At 40.4% G+C, this 26076-nt stretch overlaps 2 protein-coding genes across 3 annotated transcripts in view; one reads left to right on the forward strand and one right to left on the reverse strand.

The window, feature by feature from the left end:
- Window positions 1-26076, reverse strand: part of MED12L (mediator complex subunit 12L) — a 324782-nt gene that overhangs the window by 105115 nt on the left and 193591 nt on the right. The gene's annotated exons all lie outside the window — the stretch shown is intronic.
- Window positions 1681-24462, forward strand: GPR87 (G protein-coupled receptor 87). 2 transcript variants are annotated; one of them, XM_039241001.1, is made up of 4 exons: window positions 1681-1962; window positions 18423-18554; window positions 23342-23627; window positions 24264-24462. In XM_039241001.1, exons 2-4 carry the CDS (start codon window positions 18521-18523, stop codon window positions 24382-24384), a joined length of 441 nt encoding a protein of 146 aa, XP_039096932.1. In that variant the 5' UTR covers window positions 1681-1962; window positions 18423-18520; the 3' UTR covers window positions 24385-24462. The 2 variants fall into 2 exon arrangements, with proteins under 2 accessions (XP_039096932.1, XP_039096931.1); XM_039241000.1 differs by having other exon boundaries at window positions 23342-24462.

Raw genomic sequence — 26076 nt, forward strand, 5'->3', positions numbered from 1 at the left:
TTAAAGATCACAGTGACAAATGGCAATGAACTCAACCCAAGAACGGCAAGTCTCTCAAACTAAGGTCCTCAAGGTATAACCTTCCTCCTCAGGATTCAATAAACGGCTTTAAATGTAAAACAAAAACAAAAATCCATGGATAAGTATAAATTGGCATAAGGCAGAATCAAACCTAATGAAGAATTGTTTCTAAATTTGACAAATTCTTTTATGATTGAGCCACTATTAAGTTGCCTAATTTTTGTTCAGAGACTTTCCCTAGGGCAGTCTATTCATCTATCCCTTAAACCACCCTAAACGGAATGAAATGGAGAACCATTTAAATTGTAGTTGTCTGTTTTTGTTTGTTTAGAGACAGGCAATAGAAGAAACAGAATTTTCAATTTTTGACAATTAAACTACTAGTATTATTTATTTATTTTAGAGACCAAGAGAGATAGAGAGGGAGATACAGAATCTGAAGCAGGCTCCAGGCTCTGAGCTAGCCGTCAGCACAGAGCACAATGTGGGGCTCGAACCCACGAACCCTGATATCATGACCTGAGCCAAAGTCTGCCACTTAACTGACTGAGCCACCCAGGTGCTCTTAACTATTAGTATAAATTAAACACACTTTTGTTTTTCTGTACTAACACAGAAAGAAAACTAGTTAGTATATTTAAATATGTGTGTGTGTGTGTGTGTGTGTGTGTGTATGTGTGTATATATATATATATATATATATAATTTCCTTAAGGCAGAAGTAAGCATTAAGTAGTACCTATTATTGACTTATGACTTCAACAAGATTCCACACTGATTATTTTCATTTATCTTTACCCACGACAGTAACAGGTTTTAATTCAAACTGGTGAAATTTCATTTATTTACTTATTTATTGCAAAAGCTTGCAGTCTTTTGGAGATTTTTCTCTGAATGTTCTAAAATGAATTACAAATAAGAAAAGGTGATTTGAATATATAAATTTATCACTGTGGCATGATTTTTACAAAGAATAAAGTTGTTTTGTCTTTAAAAATGGACTTCAAGGGATTAGGTGAGAACTCACCCCCAAAATAACTTTTATTTAAAATATTTGAATACTGACATTTGTGTATATATACAAATATGTCCAAAGATCTCATCAGATTATTCAGTAAACCAATGGGTTTCCAATGCTAACAATCACTACTATAAACACATTTCAACTTTAGTTTTTGAATAATAAGTTGAACAATATCTTAAAGGATTTATCCTTCATAAATACATTCTGATACCTTTGAATCAAAGTTTTAATCATCAGGAAGGTTATAAATGCTTATTTTCCAATTAGCAATAGGAAGCCCCTCCACCCTCTCAAAAGAGAAGAGAAGAGAAGAGAAGAGAAGAGAAGAGAAGAGAAGAGAAGAGAAGAGAAGAGAAAAAAGAAAAGAAAAGGAAAAGAAAAGAAAAGAAAAGAAAAGAAAAGAAAAGAAAAGAAAAGAAAAGAAAAGAAAAGAAAAGAAAAAAGAGAAGAGAAGAGAAAAGGACCTTCACACTGGGAGGAACTTAGTAGAGGCCAACCCCAACCATAGACGTGACCCCTCTCCTTCAACAGTCCTCTGGCATTCTGAGCTCCAGCCGTCTGTGTTCCCTTTAGGTGAATCACCTTCGGATTCCTGCAGGTTCAGGAAACGCTCTTCCCCAGTCTACAGATCTCACCTACTCTCAGATGTGACTCACTTTAGTGAGAGAGCAAGTTGCTCCAGTTGTTCCGCGCAGGACAATCCGGAAGGGTGCCTCAGAGGATACTCTCAAGGAGGGTCGGGGAGAACCCACCTTCTCTGACAGGAGAGGAAAATGCTGATTTCTCATGCTGTGCCAGAAAGCCCACTTCTCTGTCAACCATAGTTCCAAGGATTAATCTTAACTAGAGTTGAGAAGCTTGTTCCAACTTGAAGACACCGTATCAGGTGAATGGACACCCAGACACCGCAATGAAAGGTAAATCGAAAAATAATTTTTTAAATTTTCTTAAAAGCTGTGCTTGATAAGACATAGCACTGACTAAGACTGTAATTATCCTTCTGGTTAAATGTGAGGTCTGAAGAAAGGGTAGAGACTAGAATACGAGCTGAATAAGCTAATGTAACTACACTCTGTGAGGCACCACAATCCAAAACGGGGGCCATATGTGCTTCCTGGAGCTTTACAGTTTCCAACTCAGGCAAGCGGAAAATGTGAACTGTGTATTGTGCCTTCAAAAGGGGAAATGATGATTTGGAAATCACTTCTATTTCAGTGAAAATTTTTTTCACATTTACTTTATTAGATTGAGTAAAATCCACAGTCTCTTGTAATTGTTTCCTAAGACCTAAAATGTACATGTTTCGCAATCCTTCATTTATATTTTTTTAATCAGAGAGGCCAAAATAAAAAAGATGGTTTTCTGTCCAAATCGCTTCATTTTGGTAAAAGAATCTCAATCTTTTCAGTGTCCCACAAAGAACAGGGCGATCCTCATTCCGATTCCATTAACAGATCATGTTAAAACATGTCACGAAAGCACTGAGGAAAGTGCCTGGCTACTGACAAAGGGCTGGAAACAGCTTAGTTCGGCTTCATGCTCAGACTGTTGGGGAAGTTTTTGCTTCACTGAGGAAAACAAACTGCAAGCATGGAGATTTGAACCTGTCAGAGCTATAATAAAGACTTTAAAAGATAGGTGAGCCTAAAATAGAGTGACTTTTCATGGTTAACAACATTTACCTACTAGGGAGTTTTATATTGTATTCCCAAATCGAATCTGCTTTCATGTAAGGTGTAGTAACATTTCAACAGCAGCTTTCTTTCAAAATCCTAACTAGAGACTCCACCTTCCTAGCAAAATACAAAGCAAAAACTTTGGTTCTCTGTTACCAAAACTATATGGGACAGGGAGAGCCAGGCATTGTTCCTATATTATATCATTATTATTTCTGCCAGTGTAAGGTTAATAGAAGTCTTTCCTTCTTGAAATTAGTAAACAAGAAGATTCTCTTAGTCCTTCAGCAAAAGCTTCTGCTAAGACTATCATTCCCAATGTCTACTTGAAAACTCTTGTAATATATGTGGGTGAAGGCAGAGGGGCTGGAGGAATAGATTCCTGAATATCGTATTTAAGGATGTAGGCAGGGGTCAGTAATTAATCAGAAAATCACAATTTCATGAAGAGGCTAAGAGGAAATTTCCTAGCCAGAGACAGTGTACTAAGAGAGATTCTCAAATTCAGGGAAGGGGGTGGGTGGATGGACACTAAATGAGAACTGATGTTTTTATTCAGGTGACTGGTGTTCATACAGTCTTTCTTTAGAATCTGCCTGCTTTCCTTCACTTCCTTGAAGAACAAAAAATACTTCATGCTTAGCCTTATACTGAGAAAATGCCACAGAAATTTAACACTGAGTAGACAAGAATGGTCAATGGTTCTTTGTATACCCCTAAACGGGAAAACTCATAAATCTCCCTCAAAGCCTGTCCTGGTGAGGGCAGCACAAAAGTGAGGTGAAATCTAGGGAAAATCACCTGGGAGCAGCCCACAAGCTTGAGGACACATGCTCTGTGCACAGGCATTCCAAAGAAATTTGGTTTAGGGCAGAAAATGGAAGAACCACAGCAAAATGACCAGGGTTAGGATGCAGACTGTGCCAACAGTCATCAGGGAGTTGGGCAAGCCTCTTACTTCCCTGGGAACTCATTGCCATCCCTCACAGTAAAATGAGGGAATCAGGGGAATCAGATTAGATGGTCATTAGAGGCTCCTACCATCTCTAGATTCCCACAATCCACCTGATATGCTGAGGTACTACGATTGGTTATCAAAAACCACGGCTTGGATAAAACAAAGGAATGTTGGAGGGGACACTGGGTGGAGCCCAACAAAGTAAGGAGGACTGATCCTCTCTCCATTTCTGTCCCAGCAAACTACATGATGTTAATCAAATCCCAACCTCTTTAGGCTCCAGATTCTCCCTCTGCAAGATGGAGATGAGTACAGTGTGCTCCTGCATCCTCAGGTAGAAAATCTTGCATTAATACAAACAAAAGGGCCACTTGCAGTTCTCATAGTTGTGACCATCAAAAGCAGAGAGGGAAATCCAAGGCAACTATGACCTTGTGGTTAACAAGTAGATGAGATGAACCACTTAGAATGCATCAGAGTGAATAAGAAACAAGACTCAAATGTTCTCCTTCAGGTCAATAGTTAAGTCTAAGCTCCTTTTAGGACCTGGCAATAGTTTTAAATACTCTTCCTCCCTATGTGACAAAAATGGGCGGAGTAGAATGTTTGTTCTTTTCTTGCACCTAATTAGCATATTTTTATCTTTTATTAATATTCATATTAGCCAAAAATGAAAACATTTACACTAAACGACATTTGAAGAACAGTACTGAATAAGTTTCATGTGGTATCACACATCACATGAAGCCATTCATATCAGTGACTCCTTGATTTCTCTTATAAGGTAATTTCTCAAAATAATTTATATCATTTTAGAAAGAGAAGCTAACTCCTAAGTGGCTTTTTATAATGTATTAGAGAAAACTCATGACACAAACTGCCCTTCTAGCCTTAATACTAAAACAACAATCATAAATACATTGACAGCTTAATATATGCCAAGAAGACTGAATATTTTAATCCATATTTAAAAAACAAAACAAGGGGCGCCTGGGTGGCTTAGTCGGTTAAGCAGCCGACTTTCACTTAGGTCATGATCTCGTGGTTCGTGGGTTCGAGCCCTGTGTCGGGCTCTGTGCTGACTGCCAGCTCAGAGCCCAGAGCCTGTTTCAGTCTGTGACTCCCTCTCTCTCTGACCCTCCCCTGCTCACGCTGTCTCTCTCTCTCTGTCTCCTAGAAATAAATAAAACATTAAAAAAAAAAAAAAAAACTTGACACATCTGGAAATACTGCTATTACCTCCATTTTACAGCTGAGAAACTGAAGTTTAAAAGATACACAACTAGCAGAGCTCTGACCCTGAACCATGTTTTCCTGCAGTCAAACATGCTCTTAGTCACTATTTTGCAAGCTCTGGGTAAATGCGCTATTTGCTATTAGTGATCCCTCCCCCCCTTTGGCATAGCTTATAAGCAAAATTATATAGATTTGTGATTTATTTACTGTACTACTAGATCACAGGAGACAAACGGCTATCTTGGGTACGTGATAGACTACAGTCAAGATGGAGCTACTTCCTACTTTTCCAAAAGTAGACATCATATTATAATCAGCACATGAACCCCCAATTCGCAGGGAGGCAGCAACAACAGAATAGTTAAGAGTACAACACTCAGAGTGACTTGTGTTCAAGTCCAGGCTCCATTGATCGCTAGGTGTGTTAACCTGGGCTCTTGCACTCACAGGTCTGCTGAAGGAATCTCTTTAAGCCTCAATTTATTTGAGAAAATGGCACGGGAGTGGGGAAGTACTATTCTTACTAACACTCAGGTAGCATCAAAATAGTGAGTTCTTACTATATTCCAGGCTCCAATAAAGACATCTCTAAGGATCAAATGAGGTAATATTGTGGTAATACCTCATTCAATCTTCAAGTTAATCCAATGATGAATATTTTACAGGAGAGAGAATTGAAGCATCGAGGTTAGGTAACCTGCCCAAGTAAGTGGCAGATCCACAACTTGAGATCCATGTCTTTTCAATAAATTAAAATGTATCTAAATAATTCAGAACAGTCCTACATGCACAATAGGATTAGCCAGTATCTGCCAAACCCTTACTCTTATTAATGTTGCTGTTGTGCCTGACAAGATAGAAACGCAGACCTTTCCACTACCTGAGGAGGGTTAGCCAATAGACTGAACATACTCTCCGGTCCGAGACTACTGGCCTTTAGTCACCAGAGTAACTCTCCAGAGGGTAGAGAGTAGAGTAAAAGTCTGCTTTTCAAGTTCATGGAGCGTACTAAATAAACCAAGACTCTGGCTTCTTCCAAAACAGAAGCAAATGTAATAGAGGGCAGCTGAAATAAAATAATCTAAGGCTCCTGCACTAAAGATGCTCATGATGTAGTTGAAGACAGAAAAGTGCTAACAGAAAATACCTGGGCTGATAGCACTCCGTTACGTAGTTTCGAGCAGAGGGCTGACAGAAGAGATGCAAGGAAATGACGCAGGGCCATGAGCTACCTCTAGACGACAGGCACCATACGGTCTGCCGCCCTCCTTTTGGGATGGATGGCCTCCCTGCCCAAGCCTCCTCCTCTTCCTATTACCATACGCAAAGCTTATAAACCAAACTGAAAACCAATCATCAATGTGTTTCTCCAAACAATGTAGATAAATTAGCTGAAAGAGAAAATTGGAAAAACTGCAAAACTACTTGTTTACTGGATGCATTTAAAAGAGGACAATCCTTCATAACATGGGTACAATGTGGCTACTCAAGACTCACAGTAACATATAATACTTAAGTAATCAGAATTATTTTTGGCTGTTTCCACCGAACATTTTAACGATCTGGAGAATGAAAACTTTATAAACAGGATGAAGTATTGCACTGTGTCAAAGCGTCTCATGTAGTACCTATATCAGATGCAGCAAAACAGTGGATGCCATCAAAAAGATAACTACTATATTAACACATCCGCAGATTATGATCATTGTTTAATGGATAGTTTCACTGTATTTATTTGACACCAATATTGTTTCCCCTAAAACATTCTTTCTAATTTCATGTTGCGATAATATATCCTATCACAGTTTCTCAAGTGATAGGTAGGCACATGAAAATGCCATTTTCACTTGTACAAAATATTATTTCTCTGTGGTTAACCAGACACATCAGCAGCAGCAGTAAGAAACTTTAGAGCTTTCGAAGGAGTCACCCCAAGTTAAATACAAAGCCATTAAATTCTAAAATCCTCTACATTGTCTCAAAGTGTGTCTTTGATACACAATTCATTAATTTCAGCTAAAAAGGAAATGATGATGGGGAAACTGGTAAAACTCATGGAGAGCCTTAGAGCAAGGAACAGGTAAAAAGGCTCTACATGGGGAATTAACAGAAACCCTAAGGAAAGGCTTGGTGCAGCCAGTGTCACAAATTGTAACCCATGGACACGCTGTATTTGGTCTACCCAATATGTTAAAAAAATTAGTCTGTGGCTTAAAATTCATGCAATTTTATATAAAATCCATTTTTCTCATACAGAAGGTAATCTGATAGCAGCTGACCCACGCACCTGTGTGGCAACAACCCAGAGCCAGAGACTAGGGCAACATCCACCAGGTCGTGTAGTCCTCGGCGCTGCTGCTTATCTCGCCGGACACTTCAGCTGTTCGCTGTATTTGATTGGTATACTGGTACTGCTGATGGTTTCTTCTGATACCTGGCTCACTTTCCTTACTGACATTACCTATGGGGCTTTATTTGAACTGGCAACCCTCCACTTTAGTCCCCCTACTTCAGAGGGGGATGTTCAGAAACATCAGAGGACCCACGTATGATGAGCCTTCCTCCTGGCCTTTGTCCATGTCTTCCATGAGACCAGCTGCCAATTCCTATTCTTTCAGCCCTTCCTGTGTCATACTCTTTTACTTCAGAGGGAGAAATAAGACAGTCATGAAGAAAAAAAATGGCAGATCTCTGTTGGGATCAGCTTAGGTCACAGGGGGCAGCCGCAGTCCAGGAGAGCCTAACATTGAGGCAAAAGCTTTTGAGCCTGACACTATCTTCAGGTCCTCTGCTGGACTCTGGAGACAGGAGGATTCAGAGACTCTCAGGCAGTCAGGAAAACAAGGAAAATGCAATGGCTGGAGTTCTGGACGACCAGGCAGGTAAGAGGGACTGAGGAGCACTGACACAGTGTAGGTGGAAGGCTTTGAGAAGAGGTGGCAGATGGGTTAGACTTGAAGGCTATGTAAGGAGTTTGCATAGCTGGGCAAGGGAGAACCAGATTTCCAGAACAAAAGGGCCAGGTAGACAGGGAAAGTCTGGTGCAGGCATGTGCGAGCTGTGACGTGGGCAGGTAGGCAAGATCAGATCACGAGGGTACCTACAGAAGGGCTTAAGTTCTGTCCTGTACAAGACAGGAAGCCAGAGACGGCTGTGATGGTAGAAGACATTAATCAAGGAACCGTGACATGCAGGGGGTAAAAGAGAAAACACATATGAGAAATATTATAATAATATAAATAGTTATTTATTTCTCCTAGTTAAGCAACTTACCACCTTTATACATCAACCCAGAATTATTTTGATTCAAATATTCCCACCAGTTTGAGAAACATTGTCTTAGAAATCAGGTGAGGCATTTAAAAAATGCCAGTGAGGCTGATTGTAAGAATGACTTAAAAGAAAATATTACATACATATGTATATATGTGTGCATATATGTGTATGTGTTCACACACACATAAATGAAATTAATTATATGTGATGCCAGATCCTTTTACTACATTTGTATGAGGTGGGAAATTATTTCTTATTTTTTTTTTAATTTTTTTTAATGTTTTATTTACTTCTAGGAGAGAGAGAGACAGCGTGAGCAGGGGAGGGTCAGAGAGAGAGGGAGTCACAGACTCCAAAACAGGCTCCAGGCTCTGAGCTGGCAGTCAGCACAGAGCCCGACGCGGGGCTCGAACCCACGAACCGCAAGATCATGACCTAAGCGAAAGTCGGACGCTCAACCGACTAAGCCACCCAGGCGCCCCAATTATTTCTTATTTTTATAGGAGAACAAAACAAGAAACAGTGAGGGGCTAGTGCTGATAAAAATGTGAAATATCCACTAGTATTAAAGGCCTTACAAGAATTTTTAAATTATAAATGCTGGTAAGGGATGAAACTGAAGGAGGACTTGTCTCTTAGGAATCAGTCTTACTCTATTAAACAAAATTACAGTTTGACTAAACTGTGATCCGAAGACTTAGTTAGGATAGCTAAACTGACACCCATTCTACAGATAGGTATTCTATTGAGAATACCTACCCTTTATCCACAGCTAGAAAAATGTAATGATGACCTTGCTGAAATGGTGAAGATGACCCCACCATCACACCATGAAGAATCACGTTAACTCTGAAGTATAATGTTTACACCATGGAATGGCCCTTGTAAAGAAAGGAGTAAAGCAACTCCTCAGCTTGTGCAAAGCAATCTTTCTCTCTTCAGGATGGTAATCCAAGAATTAAACACTCTACCTGGAACATTAAATCCTGACACATTTCTTTGAAGGCACAAGAAGTTGCTTGAAATATATTTGGTTCCACATACTCATTTAAAACCATTACTCTGGTTATTGAAACTAGAGCCCCTGACCTCTCTGGCCAGCCTCCTCTGAATCAATAATCCACGATTCAGCTACACAGAGATCAAATTTTGCCTAAGCAGAAAATAAAAGTACACATTTCAATTCTGTAGACTGTAAATTTTAACTATATAGTAAAAATTTTATTACTGAACAGAAAAAAACCATACTATTTGCCATTAGTTAACACCTTAGTATTACTATAGTACTTACAATATAAAACTGACTGTGTATATACTGACTCACAACTTCTCACAGCACCTTTGGAAACTACTCCAGGCATGTTATTTTCCTCATTTCAGAGATGTCCAAGTTTGAGAGCCAAAATGTTTTGTCCAGGGTCACAGACTTAAATATGGAATCAAAAACTTAATACCTGCCTATGAATCGAGGTGTAAGACACTGGCTGGGCTACTTGTGAGGTTCCACGAATCAAGGCAAGTAGAAAAGCAGAGAGGCTCTGTGGTCACAAAAACTAAAGCTCCTTTACTGGCATTGCCTGTGTGTGTGTGTGTGTGAGAGAGAGAGAGAGAGAGAGAGAGACAGACAGAAACAGAGACAGACAGACATTGGGCATGTTTCCTGGCATTGCCTGTGTGTGTTTGTGTGTGTGTGTAACGTTGGGCAAGTTGTTGCATCTCCCTAATAAGGTTCCTCTCCTGTACAAAGGGAATAACCAGTTTTAGGGACAAGCTTATAAAGAAACAGTAGATACAGGCCTTGCTTTCATGGAGCTTACAATTCACTTTACACCACTCCCAAAGAAATATTATCAAAACAAGTGGTCGGAGGTCACCTGAACAATAAGCTGCTAAATCTCAATGTTAACCAAAAGACACATAATTGTAGGCTACAGATGTCAAGTGCAAGTTTGAAAAGAGAACTTCAAGGTAGTACCTGAACAACCTGAATGGACTGTATGTGCTTTGCACTCCAACACCTTAGAGATGCAACTCCAAGCATGCCATTAACGAAGCGACCTATGACTACAGTGACCTAATTTTAAAACCGAAAAAAAAAATATAAATTGTATCCAGTGAGGCAACCTGTTTCTTTCCCAAGGCCTCCAGCAAAGCTGTTGTTACCAGCAATGGAAAACACTCCCTCCCTCCAGTTTAAAGTAGAAGTATTCTTGGGTTACAAGTGATTCCAAAATATGAGAAAGACTATCTTTCACTAGAAACTTGGCATTTGAGGGTTTTTTTTTTTTTTTTTTTTGTGAATGTTACATCTTTGCCACTGAAATTTTAGGATATGGCAACAGTATTCCCATATGAGCTACTAATTTACTATGGCTTTTCTGTAAGAAAATGGCCCCTCCCCACAGACCCCTCCACTGCTTAAAAAAACCCTCAGATCCGAAATTCTAACATTGGATATGAGTCTCTAAAAATCAAACTGGAATGTGGAAGACAAGTAAGAGAGAACCACTGCCACCTAACAATCACTCCAAAAAGTGATGAACAACTGCATCCACGGAGCAAGCACTTAACTGACATTCATCTGTCAGATCTGGATCAGAAGGGCAATAATGAGACCCTGTGCAGCGAGACAGACTGAAGGCATGACTGTGTCCTACAGCACACCTGCTGGCCCTTCCTGCTGAGGTCTCACACAGCAAATTCTAAGCACAAGGCTATGTACCTAAGGTAGCAGTTCAGCAGCCCTGGAATCTGATCCTTCCCTGGGCCTCTCATTATCCTTTCAGGGAAACAGGGGCGAGACAGACATCCAATACACCTGGGTTCAAGCCCCTCCTCCACCATTTATAACCTTTCCTTCCTTGGGACCCATAATCTCAGTTCTGCCTCCAAGAAAAACAGTTTAACAGTAGGGTTTTTGCTTAAAGACCCCAGGACAGGGCTGAATACAGAGAAAAGCTCAATTGTAGCAATAATTCTCAGGCGTGAACCAAGTAAGATCTCTGGGCACTATTTTTTGAATCATTAAGTGGTACCAGGAAAATCATTTGGAAAGAATGCTACACAATGGTCATTAAAGCAAGAAAAATCCGGAGTCCGTAGGAAAGGAACAGAGGAAGAAGAAAAAATACATTTATAAACCTAAATAGAACATTTCTTGATCCATATAGGTCAAATGTAGTCACATAAGATTAAATGATAAACAAACCAAAGGTTATCAAATCAAATCAAATGTCTGTAGGTTCAGACAGGTAACATTCCCAAGTGAGGAGACCCAGGGATGTCAACAGGAAATGCTGGTAGCTGGTGAACCGGCAAGCACCCTGTCCCTCAGGAAGAGGTGGCTAATACTTCTGGCTTACTCGTGCTCAGCGTTTGCATATCTCATTCTTTAAGATCAAAGGTCCAGATGTGAGTTCTTATATGCAATTTCCTGATGTTTTCAACGTTGTTCAGGCCAACCAAAACTAGATCTCCAGTTAAGAAGATGAGCGGTTCTTTCACTCGCTGGACAGGAGAAAACCAACACCACCTCTGCCCTGTACCCCACTTCTATTTCCTGTCCTCCAAAATGAAGCTCCAGAATCGTTCTTCATTTTTATTCCAGAGCAGTATAAGAGAACTCCAGCTTCAGCTATCAGATCTGGGATGAATCCTGACTCTACCCATTACTCGCCATGTGAGTCAGGGCAGGATAATTAATGTGTCTGAACCTCGGATCTTCCCACCTCGGGGGGACGGGAGGGGGGGATGTCTAAAGCACCTAGGCCTGGGACTGCTCTGAGGATTGTATGAGACATCAAGCAACTAGTCCAAGGTTGAAAATAAAGGAGACACTGAGAACACATTAGAGTCCTTCTCCACCACCCTCATTTACTTCATTCATCCTTATCCCACCACCTCCTCAGTCAAAGGAGGGTATCAATGGGTGGCTACAAAAAATAAGTAAAATAAAATAAAAAAAAAAAACAGGCCTGTAAGCATCGATACCATCTAACCTCAGGAATGGCTGTGAAGCTTGGGCCTACCACAGACATCACATTCTTGAGTGGTTTCATCAGCTCTCAGCTGGGGGAGCCGGAGGTGGCACAACAGGATTCCCGCCCACGAACAAGGTCCTGGAGCCAAGCCATTACTACCACTGAAGCAACCCTAATTGCAACAGCCTGCAGGCACCGGGACAGGCCAAGGACGCACAGCTGCTCTGCAACGAACTGTACAGGGGCCCTGCAGTCTACGTGCACACGGCGGGCAGAGGAGGCCCAGACACAGCTAAACGGGCAAGCTCTGAGCAAAAAGATCAGGCAAAGGGCTGTTCACCACAAACCCCATAACAGTATCAGCATCAACACGGTGACAAGAACGTGGTTCACTGTGTGTCCGACCTATCGCTCACCAGATAAATTCTATCATGTCCCTATGCTACACAGCAGGAACCAGCGAGATGGCCCCTACCCTGTGCAGCGGTGCCGGGACCCTAATAACCTGCCGACATCCCGTCGTGGACATATCCTCATATTCATTTAATTCATGAGGAAATGGAGGGTCAGAAAGCTGAAAGGTAGGGGCACCTGGGTGGCTCAGTTGGTTAAGCGTCCAACTTCGGTTCAGGTCATGATCTCACGGTTCGTGGGTTTGAGCCCCGTGTTGCGCTCTGCTGACAGCTAGCTCAGAGCTTGGAGCCTGTTTCAGATTCTGTGTCTCCCTCTCTCTCTGACCCTCCCCGGTTCATGGTGTGTGTGTGTGTGTGTGTCTCTCTCTCTCAGAAATAAAACATTAAAAATTTTTTTAATAAATAAATAAATAAGCTGGAAGGTAAGACAAGTTGAACCCCGCACTCCAATACATTGCCACCGTACTTGGCTAGGAGTAAGGACAAGGGGTGTTTCGCATTTTTTTTTTACGTTATTTTTGAGAGAGAGCACGTGCGCGCGCGTGCACGCACACACACACACACACACACACACACACACACACAAGTTGGGGAAGGGGGGTGGGGCACAGAGAGAAGGGGAGAGAGAATTCTAAGCAGGCTCCATGCACTGTCAGCACAGAGTCCAAAGAGGGGCTCAAACTCAGGAGCTGCGAGATAATGACCTGAGCTGAAATCAAGATTCAGATGCTTAACCTACTGAGCCACCCAGGTGCCACAGGGTTGGTTAAGGTTGACAGTTTCCAAACAAATGAAAATAATCTTTAAATTGCATTTAGGGGAGGAATAATAGAAATAACACAAAAACTAACATTTAACACAAACATTTGTAAACCACTTACTTATAAATGTGTATTCTTAGTTAACCTCATAATGATGCTATAGAGCAGATAACATTACTGTACCCATGATTCGAAAGATTCATTATAGGAAATTTATCCCCAAAGCATACTAACAACTCCTAATGATCAAAACCCAGCTTCTTTTAACTTCCACCCTCTATGATCTTCAAAACTACAAAAATAATGCCTTCTATCATCTGATTAGGAACTGTAATGTAAGAATTTCCCTACCATTTAATAACTCAAGATCAGAGAGCAAAAGAAAATCATGGCTACTTGGGTTATTTAGAAAGAGGAACCAGGCAACAAGCAGCAAGAGATACTGAGAGTAAAGAAGCAGAGACAAGGGAGGAGGTCAGTACAGCAGCCCACACATGAGACGATAAGGGCCTTGTTCTAGAAGAGGCCTTTGGGAAGAGCAGGGCTGTAACAGCCTTCCTTCACAGCCAAGGTAAGATGTAATAAGACAAAGAGGAAGACCAGGAAAGGAAAAGAACTACCTTGCAGAGCACTCCTCTGACCAAGCAAATATTCAGTAATAGTGAAAAAAGGAAAAGTGGTTTCCATTTTGAAAAAAGGAGGTGCGCTGGGTGGCTCAGTTAGTTAAGTGTCCAACTTTGGCTCAGGTCATGATCTCATGGTTCGTGGGTTCGAGCCTCACGTCAGACTCTGTGCTGACAGCTAGCTCAGAGCCTGGAGCCTGTTTCAGATTCTATGTCTCCCTCTCTCTCTGACCCTCCCCTGCTCACGCTGTCTCTCTCTCTCTCAGAATTAAAAAAAATTTTTTTAAAAGAAAGACAGTTAAAGTTCAGAGATGTCAACTACGAGGAACATCCACATACAGTACATTCTATTGTACATGAAGGGCTAGGTTTCAGGAAAGAAAGAGATGGATGAGAGAAAACAAGAGATAGCTGAGCATCCGAGTAGACATGAACACCGCCAGAGGAAAGGAAATCAAAGAATGAGGAGCCATGGCCTAAATTCGGGAACGCACTTTATTTAGAGATGGCAATAAAGGAGTTAGAGGAGAGAGGAGACTCAGAGGCCAGTACAGGAGAAGAGAGTATCTCAATTCCCAAACCTGGAAAACAAATCAGATTCCAGAAAACACAGAGATCCTCTCAGGAACTGATTAAAACCCAACTCTTCCATATGATTTCAACAGGAATTAAGAGAATGGGAGCAGGGACTCCCGAGAGTCGAAATCATCACCAATATCCACGGTCTCTGGATTTGGGACCCAATTCTAAAGATTTTATTTTTTATACCATTTTTTTTTTAAAGTTTATTATTCATTCAGAGAGTGAGACAGACAGAGAGGAGTGACCACAGGAGAGGGAGCGACAGAGGAGGATAATAGGGGTGGGGAGAAACAGAGAGACGAAGGCGGGGGAGAGAGAGAGAGAGAGAGAGAGAGAGAGAGAGAGAGAGAGAAGCCCACGGGAGAGAAAGAGAGAGAGGGAATGAAACCCAAGCAGGCTCCACACTGGCAGCACAGAGCCTGATCTGACGTGGGGCTCAAACCCACAAACCGCGAGATCAGACCTGAACTGAAACCAAGAGTTGGATGCCTAACTAACAGAGCTATCCAGATGCCCCTGGCACCCAATTCCAAAAGAGGAACTTCATAAATGAATCATATATATTGCTAATCAGTCCCCCTAACATAATCCAAGAGATGTAACTCTAGTTAAATGTACTCTGCATTTCACCGCCGCTTCAACAAAAGATAAGGAATATACTTGCTATGTGTGTCTCTTGGTCTTGAAAACATATCCTGTAGCGCTGGTGACTTGCTAGCCTATTTGTATGCCTTTTCCTTTCTGTGTGCTCTTTTGTCCTTTCTAACTTGAAATATAATTTATATACCATAATTTGTATCCATTTTGAGCATATGATTCAATACTTTTTAGTAAATTTAGAGTTTTGCATGCCATCACCACAATCAGGTTTGTATCACCTCTCTCTCCGCCTCCAATGAGACCCCTCATGTCCTCACAGTTATTCTCAACTCCCACCCACAGAGCTGGGGCAAACACTTATCTTTCCACCTCTATAGATTTGTTTTTTCTGGACATTTCATCTAAATGTTATATAGCCTTTCACATCTGGCCTCTTTACCTAGCAAAATGGTTTTGAGGTTTGTCAGCATGATAGCTGCATCTCATTACCTTTTTGTTGTGAAGTAATATTGCACTACAGGACAATACCACATTTTGTTTACCCATCATTCACCGATGGATACAGGGGTTGATTCGACTTTTCGCTATTACAAATAATTGATACCAAAGTATTTCCACACAAGTCTGCAGAGGCATGTTTTCATTTCTCTTGGGTAGGTATGTATGCGTGAAACTGCTGAACTGAATGATAAATTTAGCTTTGAGTTTATAAGAAACTACCAGATTGTTTTCAAAGTGGTCGCTTCATTTGAAATTCCCACCAGCAATGTAGAAGTGTTTCTGTTTTTCCGCATCCTTAGCAACGCTTCATTTTCTCATTTATATTTACAGCCACTTTTGTAGGTAGGAAATAACATCTCATTGTGGGTTTTTATGTAAATATCCCCAATGACTAATGATACTGAACACCTTTTTGCGTGCTCTTGGCAAAAATGTCTACACAAATCTTTAGATCATTTATTTCTTCATCGGGTTTCTTGATAAGAACTTGTAAAAGTTCTTTGCATATTCTGAATACAAATCCTTGATTAGAAATGTGATATATACATACTTTCCTCAAATCTCTTTTCTGGGTCCTCCTTACTGGCTTTCTGTGGTCTCTCCCGCTGTTGCGTGTGCCCCTCCCCCTTCTAAATATTGCTCCTGTTGTGGTATGGGTGAGTCATATTGGAATTCTTGTTACTGAGTAAAGTATATGTGAAGCCAAGAGGAAGAAAACCATACAACTTGGGAAAGGAGAAATGTAAAATTGAAGCTGTGTTTATCACATAAACTCCATGAAATGTTTCCACCATCAGAAACTTGATGGGAGGAGGTGGGGCTTACTGAATCCAAGGGTATTATGAAGTTCAGAAAACTGTTTTAATCATTCTTTTGAGTAATTTTTAATAATTAAAAACCAAGTAGAGATTCACTTCCTTGCCTTAAAAATTCTCCAACACTGACACCAAACTAAGAAAGACTCATAAGAGCCCTAATCATTGTCTATGCTCTATTAGCCAAAAAAATACCTTTTCAGTGCCCAGTATAAACCATAGTCATCAGACATGAGGCATGGAGAGGGCATCTAAATTCTCAAAGAGAGGATTCGGGTGGAGAGAAGGATCACTAACAATATGGGAAACAGTGTTTCCATCTACTACCAAATCTAGCACCTAAACTTCACATGACACTAGGGAACAGAAAAGGGCAAAGGAGAAGATAAAGAAACATTTGCAGCCAAATTCTTCAATATAGTTTTGCCTACAAAGTGCTCTCTCCCTGCTGACTCAGCAACTGTAACTGCTTACCAGCCAGAAATCCGCTTTGAACTTCGAAGGGGATGAGGTTACGTGGGGCCTCTGCAGCTGCGCGGTCTATCAGCAACATCGGTAAAGAAACATCAAAGTCTCACATGGTTTCATGAGCCACAGTGTGACTTCCCAAACCATTCGTAACATAAACACACATGTGACTGGACCAGCACACTTTTCAAAATCAGTTCCCAGGACTTCTGCTTTTATCAATATTTCAGAGAAGCCAGAAGACATAAAACAGACAGGTCTGCTTGAAGGAGAGAACTGGGGGAAATGTTTTCTAGCATTTAATGTTACATGCATATATGATTTCAGTTAATCTTTATAAAAATGTGTGGAATCGGAAGGTCTGAAAAGTTAAGGTATTTGGTCATCATCACACGGCCATCCCTAAAACCCAATTTAATTATTCACGCTTAATCAAAACTTTGAGACTGAATGGAATGCAGTTGCCACAGAGAAATACAGGGACTTATGAGGCAAACATTCAAATGATATTAAATTCTTAACGGAATTCTATGTTTGAGGAAAACATAGAAGCTCACACAAATTAGAATCCCAATAGGGATTTTCTAGTGCCTTCAGGGCAATTTCAGAAAGGTCTATTGAGGTCTCACAGCTGGTTACTGTAAATCCAGAATTAGAACCCCTGGACATTATTAAGAATAGGGTACTTGAAAGCCTACGAGCTTAGGGGTGCCTAGGTGTCTAAATCAGTTAAGCACCTAGCTCTTGATTTCAGGTCAGGTCATGATCTCATGGTTTGTGAGTTCAGAACCCGGCATATGGCTCTCTGCTGACAGTGCGGAGCCTGCTTGGGATTCTCTGTCTCTCTCCCTCTCTCTGCCCCTCCCCATGCATACTCTCTCAAACTAAATAAATGAACATTAAAAAGAAAAAAACTACATATGAGTTTCTAAAACACTCTTACATATATATCGAAAATTCTCTTACATATGTCAGTGCTATATCTTATAAAAAAAAGATTTTAATAATCTCAATTGCATGTAAGTCCCATCATAGATGCATTTATTATATATATGCTCAGGTTAGGTGGGGTAAAAAGAATTCGGTAGAAGCGGGGAGAGGAATACATAAGCTAACATGTTCTGAGTGCATTCTTAGACCCAGGTTCTGAGAAATGTCTTATGGACTATTTCAAGCAATCCTTATTATAATCCTGGAGTATGATTATTATCATTCTGATTTCAGAGATGAGGACACTGAGTCACAGAGTCATTAGTAGCTTTCCCAGGGCCACGCAGTGGTTTTCAGATAGACCGCATATACAGAAATGGTTCCATGGCTGGCTGAAAGAGAACACAAAAGCAGGCACCTCTCGTTTGGCACAGTCGGCCATAACCAGAGAGTATGCCTTTTCTGAACTGTGAAGGCATATACGTGTATTTTTAAAGGAAAGGTCAAGTTTCTCTGTTCAAATTCCATCCTAATTTTTCCTCCTCTTTTTTCCCCCAGGACTCAAGCCAGGGATAACTTATGTCGAACCCTCCCCTCAATCATCTCCGAGTGTTTCCTGACACGTATTTTTGCTTATAGTCCATAACAACTAAAGAATGGGGCTCAACTTGACACTTGCAAAATTACCAGGTAAGCTGTAGAAAAAACTGCACAGAAAATTTTCTTTCATCAATAACTTATTTATACTGTGGCAATTTGGGGATTTTATTGGCCACTGAACCAATTAACAGTACAAATCCACATTTAGCCTGGTCTTTCACTAAATATAAAACAGCAAACAGGTAGGACACAATGAAAGACCATCTCACAAAGGACAAGAAAGATGAAGATTTGGGGAAGATTTTTATACCTAAAGTACTTGTTACTTTCCAGATGTAATAGTTTAAGGTTCACCAAGGTTTCCCAGAAGGTCAAAGACAAGTACCTAAACTCCTTTTTAGACAACAACCAAGCAAGGTGACCACGCAAGGGCAGTGGTGCTGTGGTAGTGACACCCTGTAATTTGCAAGATTTCTGTGTTTCATTCCTACCAGGCAGGTAGAGCAGTCACATACTGTTGATACTTTCACATTTTGTGCCAAAGAGTGACACGCCCCAATTAGCAATAAGGCAGCAACACCAAAAGCAAAAGGACCAAGATTCTTCAACGTCTCTATCTTTCATAATGGGACTCTGATTAAGGAGACAAATTGTCATTAATGACTTAAGTTACAGAGTGAATGAACATCTGCTAAGCACTAGAGACTCTCCTCGAAATGATGTTTGCAGAGAATTTAACTCTTGGGAGATCCAGCAAAATGGCTCCTCTTTATTCCATTTTACAAAGTGATGAAGTAACTAAACCATTGCTCCAAGTGGGACTCTCGCCAAGTACATGCCCTTTATCTGCTCTGCCCAATATAGTAGCCACAAGAGCCGAGTGCCATATACAGCCACAAACCCCTTGCATTTCACACACACACACACACACACACACACACACAATCCCCCGGCCCCCCTTCCCCTCCCCATACACGCCATAACAGCCACATCCTAACCTGTCAACACATGGGCTACAATACCATTCCCATACAGGCTGACACAAAATGTTAATTTACTGTGGAACCAGGGCTGCTCTGTCAGTGCCTTTGTTACTCTAATTTAAAAGGAGTGGGGGCGGGGGGGGGGGGGGGCCTGGGTGGCTTAGTCGGTTAAGCGTCCGACTTTCACTTAGGTCATGATCTCACGGTTCGTGGGTTCGAGCCCCGCGTCAGGCTCTGTGCTGACTGCCAGCTCAGAGCCTGGAGCCTGTTTCAGTCTGTGACTCCCTTTCTCTCTGACCCTCCCCTGCTCACGCTGTCTCTCTCTCTCTCCTAGAAATAAATAAAACATTAAAAAAAAAATTTTTTTTAAATAAATAAAAATAAAAGGAGTTGGGGGAGCACAGCAGGAGAGAAAATAACAAAGGAATCCTCACCCTCAATTATTACTGTGTATCAAGCTCTGAGCTAAATAATACAGATAATAACATCTTCATAAACAAGGAATGTGTGAGAAAATAGCCTTTACACTGTAAAAACACCTTCTAATTTTCTTAATTGAATCACCAAGCTACCTATCATTAAAAATGTTCCCTACCTTGGCCAAGTATTTTATTGACAGTGAAGAAAGACATGCTAAAAGTGCCTGGGTGAAGACAGCCACACGTGTTTCATGTTCATTGTTCCTGCGCGGGAGCAGTGAGCACAGAAAAGCTTCTGAGCGCACCCACCAGCTTTGGGAAAATCTGGGGCAAAGATACAGAAGAGAAGCAATAATGGGAGTGGCTGGCAAAAAAGAACACAGACTTAATTCTTCAAAAACATCAATCAGCCAAAACTCTATCAAGTCTTGAGCCTTCTAGATCAACTCACAGATGGTTCTTCCTGCTTAAGAACCATTATTTTCTCTCTCTACTACCATATTATTTCATGAAATAATCCATAACAAGTTTAACACCTTATCTGCTTAAGCTGCATTATCAATGTGGAACTTATGAATGAAGAAATAGCCAAGCCTAGGCCTATCCTGCTGAATTAAAAAGTCCTATATTCCAAAATGTTAATCTTACACATTAACTAAGGAAGCAAATACTACGAGGTGATATAATCAACAAGCTGAACATCAGATTGGTAAAGCCACAGTAACCACTGTGGTCTAAGGCAACTCGTGCTTCATATTTGTCATTTATGAGACAGAGTATATGTTAAGTACTATTTTGACATTCTAAGACTCCATCTTTAATAACAACCATAAATGATCAGTAAATCATCATTTCATAAGAGTGCTTGTCCATACAATTAAAACTTTAAAATATAATGATATACTGAGCAGACATACAATCGCAAACCAACTCTGGGAAGTATGGGTCTTTCCATTCCACAGTGTATATGCACAATAGATTCAGTGAGTCAACACTAAGGCTGAAATATCCATGCCAAGGATGCCTACAGTGTGTGAACCATTCTATTTGCACTTACAATGGCTTTGAAAACCATTCATCATTGTTGTAAACCATGCCATTGTTCCAAGAGATGACAGGGCTGACCGTTTTCAGTCTGTGCCCCTTGGCTGGACCACTTACCTTCATTAAAACTTACCTGCCCTCTCGTCATTTCCCACAGGGTTCTATTCTGGGTTAGATGAAAGTGACTGCTAATAGTTTAATTGTGGAAATTAATTCAGCACCATCTTACCCCAGGTAAAATTGCACATCTTAGAAATCTTCTAAAAACATGGATGCTGATTAGGGATCTTGTGGTGCACAAAGAGCCAAGAGTGCAACACGTTGCTGAGTCCAAATAGGCTTCAATGATACTATTCAAGACAATATTTGCAACTGGAAGCAGTTAATATAGATGGCTGCTGAATCAGGCATTTTAAACTTATAAAGCCTAATAATACTGTGGGTCTCATTGTAACAGGCTAGTCCAGGTATAAATTACTGACCTGTGTGAGGGTATTTCAGCCTGGAAAACCAGTTTTTAAAAACACTTGCAGCAGGGAGTAAAAGGGAAAGAATTAGAAAGAGGACAAGGTTACTCAGGAAGAGCCCACACTTAAATTCCAGGCAGCAATTTAAGAACCTGTTTTTGGATTATAATCATCAAAACTATCTTCCCTGTTCTATTTCTTCAAAGAAGGGAACTAAAATACGTACTACACTGCTTGTCATGTAGGGAAATGAGGACACAATTAATGCTATTACCTCTAAAACAAAATCATTCCAAAACCTAACTGTAATTATAGTGAACAAAATTAATAAGAAGTGAAAATTCGATATGAAAACCAACTTGACAATAAACTATTTGTTAAAAAGAAATGTTTATATATATAAGTGATGCTTATATAGTATATAAGTGGTATTCCACAAATGACCTGAAATGATCTATTGTCATGGGAGAAAAGAACATTATAAAACAATGTGAAGTTCAATGTGTACAGTTAATATGCATAAAAGAATATACAGTACCTTAAAATGTTAACAGCATTTGTCTCTAGGTGGTAGGATTTTTAATGGTTTACCTTTTCTTCCAGTTACTCATTAGTCTTTACCAAATTTGGCAAACAGGCACCCACTTTTTTAATAAAACAAAAAAAAAAAAATAGATGCTGTCTTGAAAGAAAAAAAAAATAAAAAGAAGTGAAAATTCAGTAATGATCTTCCTTGTAACCTTACATCCAAAGAGTTCATTTGAAAATTGTGTTAGTCAAGACATAATGGATAGCCAAGAGATTTATTAGGGGAAATGCTTGCAAGGGATTACTGACTGAAATGCAGGTCTGACCTCTGTGCAGGAGAGGGAAGCAAGGAGATCGAGTAGGAAGATTCAAACTACAGTGCAGTTTGAAGAGAGTTTTGACCAGAATGATAAGTCTTCCAGCCAAAGTCATTTGTCAGAGGAAACTCTACTGTCCCAGGAAAAGTCTTGTCTTAGTAACCTTCCTGTGGGGAGTTACTGGCTTCAAGCAGCCTGTGGGAAGTGTCCATCAGCAAGAAAATAATGGCAGATTCAGAGCCCTGAGCTAGGACTGCCCATGGATTTTACTCCGCTCACAGTAGGGGATCTGAGAGGCCCATTTCCACGCTGCCACATGAATGAGATTCTCATACACCATGGTACTGATTATGTATGTGACAGAGTGGTAAGGCATAGGCCTTTAAAAACAGGAACTAAAAATTCCAAAACTGTAAAAGGTTTAAAATTTTTATCTAAGTGCAATAAGTAATAATGTAGCCTTGAAAATAAAAATAGGTTATCAGCCTAGAACGATCTTTAACAAGTTGCTCTCCATGATAATAAATTTGTATGTTAACAATTTCTTTTTGTTTCTATTCTGAACAAAGGCTCTTACCTTCTAAAAGAAAGCCAAGGGCAAAAACTTCAAAAATCACCCATTAGATTTACTCTTTCTCAAATACTCATGATTCAACAACTTAACACTGACAGAGATTTTAAAAAGTTATTTCAAAATGTGTGCCAAAGGCTAACCTAAAAGAATAACTAGTGCTAGCCATTTTGTTTTCATTAGAGGAAATTCCAATGGTCTGCCACCAGATTTTACTGATTCTGTTACGATATCAAACACTCTATTAAAAATCACAATAATTGCCATTGGTATGTTTCTCCTCATTTTCAAAAGACTAGCATAAAGAACCATAAATACAACATTTTACCCAAGGAACCTTGGTGTGTATGTGTTTGGGGGTGGGGGGTGAGGGCTTGAGGGAGAGGCCCCCAATACCCTGGCCACTCAAAACATTAAAAACGCACTAAAGTAACTATTTAAACTGTTTTTTAATTTGCCCAAAGTAGCAGTAGCCTATCAGGGGGACTAGCAGTCTGTGGGGCACACACATGAAGCTCTGGCATGATGTCTTGCCTCTTCTCCTACAGATAATGAGCTGAACAGCCAAGGGAGTCACGATCCAAGTAACATGAGCGATGGGCCCGGAAGGAACGCCACGGTTAACAACGAATTTGACACTATCGTCTTGCCTGTGCTTTACCTCATCATATTTGTGGCAAGCATCTTGCTGAATGGTCTAGCAGTGTGGATCTTCTTCCACATTAGGAATAAAACCAGCTTCATATTTTATCTCAAAAACATAGTGGTTGCTGACCTCATAATGACGCTGACGTTTCCATTTCGAATAGTGCATGATGCAGGATTTGGACCTTGGTACTTCAAGTTTATCCTCTGCAGATACACTTCAGTTTTATTTTATGCAAACATGTATACTTCCATTGTATTTCTGGGGCTGATAAGCATTGACCGCTATCTGAAGGTGGTAAAGCCATTTGGGGACTCTCGAATGTACAGCATAACCTTTACGAAGGTTTTATCTATTTGTGTGTGGGTGACCATGGCCGTTCTGTCCTTACCAAACATCATTCTAACAAATGGCCAACTAACCAAGGAAAATGTTCATGACTGCATGAAACTTAAAAGTCCCTTGGGAGTCAAATGGCATGAAGCAGTCATTTATGTCAATAGCTGCTTGTTTGTGGCTGTGCTGGTGATACTAATTGGATGTTACATTGCCATTTCCAGGTACATCCATAAATCCAGCAAGCAATTCATAAGCCAGTCAAGCCGAAAGCGGAAACACAACCAGAGTATACGGGTGGTTGTGGCAGTGTTCTTTACCTGCTTTCTACCCTATCACTTGTGCAGAATTCCTTTTACTTTCAGTCACTTAGACAGACTTTTAGATGAATCTGCACACAAAATTCTGTATTACTGCAAAGAAATGACACTTTTCCTATCTGCATGCAATGTGTGCCTAGATCCAATAATTTACTTTTTCATGTGTAGGTCATTTTCAAGAAGGCTATTCAAAAAATCCAACATCAGAACCAGGAGCGAAAGCATCAGGTCACTGCAAAGTGTCAGAAGATCGGAAGTCCGCATATATTATGATTACACAGATGTGTAGGAGTTAAGGGCCAGGAGGCCTATTCTTGTTCGCTGAAGTCAAAGTGTTCACAGTGTAAATAAATGTTTCTTTTGATTATCCTTGCTTCAGTCTATCAAAATTTGGATAAAAGAGAACTACAATGGCATGAAACCTGGGTATCATTTGGAACTAAGAAAAACATTCAGGCAGGCCACAAAGTGAGGGAAGCTAGACGCGGTGTGCAGTTGAGTGGCAGGTTCATGACTCAGGGTCTCATGCGCAGCCTGCAGAGGTGGAGAAGGCCATGGCAAAGGCAGTGCCCTGCCAGCTAATACTGCTGCTGGGAAACCACTTCTGAGATAACAGAATGTATAGATAAAATAATTCTAGGTAGCTGTAAGGTTTAAGATTTATTCAGGATCACTTTGTTCTGATATAACTGAGTACATTATTAATTGCTAGACCACCTGTCAGTCCATCTATGAATATGTACGAACCCTGGCAATCCACCCTTCAATGTACTGATCGATGTCTGTGCACATCGGAAAAAGCTGTGTAGCGTCGGGGAAGAGGGGAGAGATTTAACTATATTTCTTAAGCAATTTATTTGAAGATTGACTTCAACTGACTGATTTTAAATGTAAGCTATTTCAGAAAGAAATAACTAGCTATTAAGACAAGTGGATCTTGGACAAAACATGGCATTTGCCATTATTATACAGCTATGCTGCTAAATACTCCTGGGGTAAAAGAAGAGAATATGGAACCTTGGTTAATAATCACGTGTATGTGGCTTGTAACAAAAACCATTTAATACTCTTTTTTTTTTTTCTTAAGAAAAACCTATAGCGAATCATTCTTTCCTTTAAGCTATATCCTACCTTTAGTAGTGTTATCATTAGTTTAAAAATATCAACTTAAATTGAAGGGTAGAGTTCAATAAATTAAGTCAAAAAAGGACCAGGGTAATCTTTTAAATCTTAGATGATATTTCTAGGTTCAAGATAACCCTTGAACCTTCATTGTTTTCAAAGCTTGAACCTTCATTGTTTTCGGCTGCTTGAGCACACCAAGTGCCTGATTTGTTCCTCACACTGTATGAGGAGTGGGGCCAGCATGGAAACAGGATAACTGAAGGCATGTTTATCAATTTGCTGATCAAAAGAGGACAATATGGTCACCAGAGACAAAGCACACACCCACAGAACAAAGTACAAGGCCTTATTAGACTCTTGCAGACCATCTGCACAATTTGAAAAGCCAAAGTGAACAGAAATAAGAGCATAAAGAATAACCTAGGCTGACAGTGACTACCATCACGAACAGAAGTCAGGGACTGCTAAGGTCCTAGTAGGTGAGTCCGATATGGCTGAGGGATTGAGAGCAAAGTGGTTAAAAAATTATCTGAGGACCTCTGCCAAACTGTGCATCTCTCCCTCCAGATTCCAATTCCATAAATTCCAAGGGCAATCCGGCACATGAATTAATAACCCCTCATTTGGTCATTTGTGTAGCCACCACCCTGCATTGTGTAACACCAGCCAGGTTAAGAGGACTATGTTTTAGATCAGCTGATATGAAAAGGCACTCTGAAAGGCTAATTTATTCCTCCATTCTCCCCATTATGTCTAGGTTGAGTTACAGCTACACTATATAAAAAAGAGGAACACTGTGGTTGGGAAAATTTCCTTAGAATCATGTGTCTTGTGCTCCCCCCACTCCCCTATTTCT

The sequence above is a fragment of the Hyaena hyaena genome, unplaced genomic scaffold (assembly GCF_003009895.1).
Source record: "Hyaena hyaena isolate Hyena2069 unplaced genomic scaffold, ASM300989v1 scaffold_186, whole genome shotgun sequence".
Lineage (NCBI taxonomy): Eukaryota > Metazoa > Chordata > Mammalia > Carnivora > Hyaenidae > Hyaena > Hyaena hyaena.

Bases quoted from the DNA above. Each gene is read 5' to 3' on its own strand.
- GPR87 (XM_039241000.1), top strand. From the start codon at position 18,521: ATGGGGCTCAACTTGACACTTGCAAAATTACCAG. The intron at 18,555-23,341 runs GTAAGCTGTAGA...CTTCTCCTACAG, and splicing joins GACACTTGCAAAATTACCAG to ATAATGAGCTGAACAGCCAA.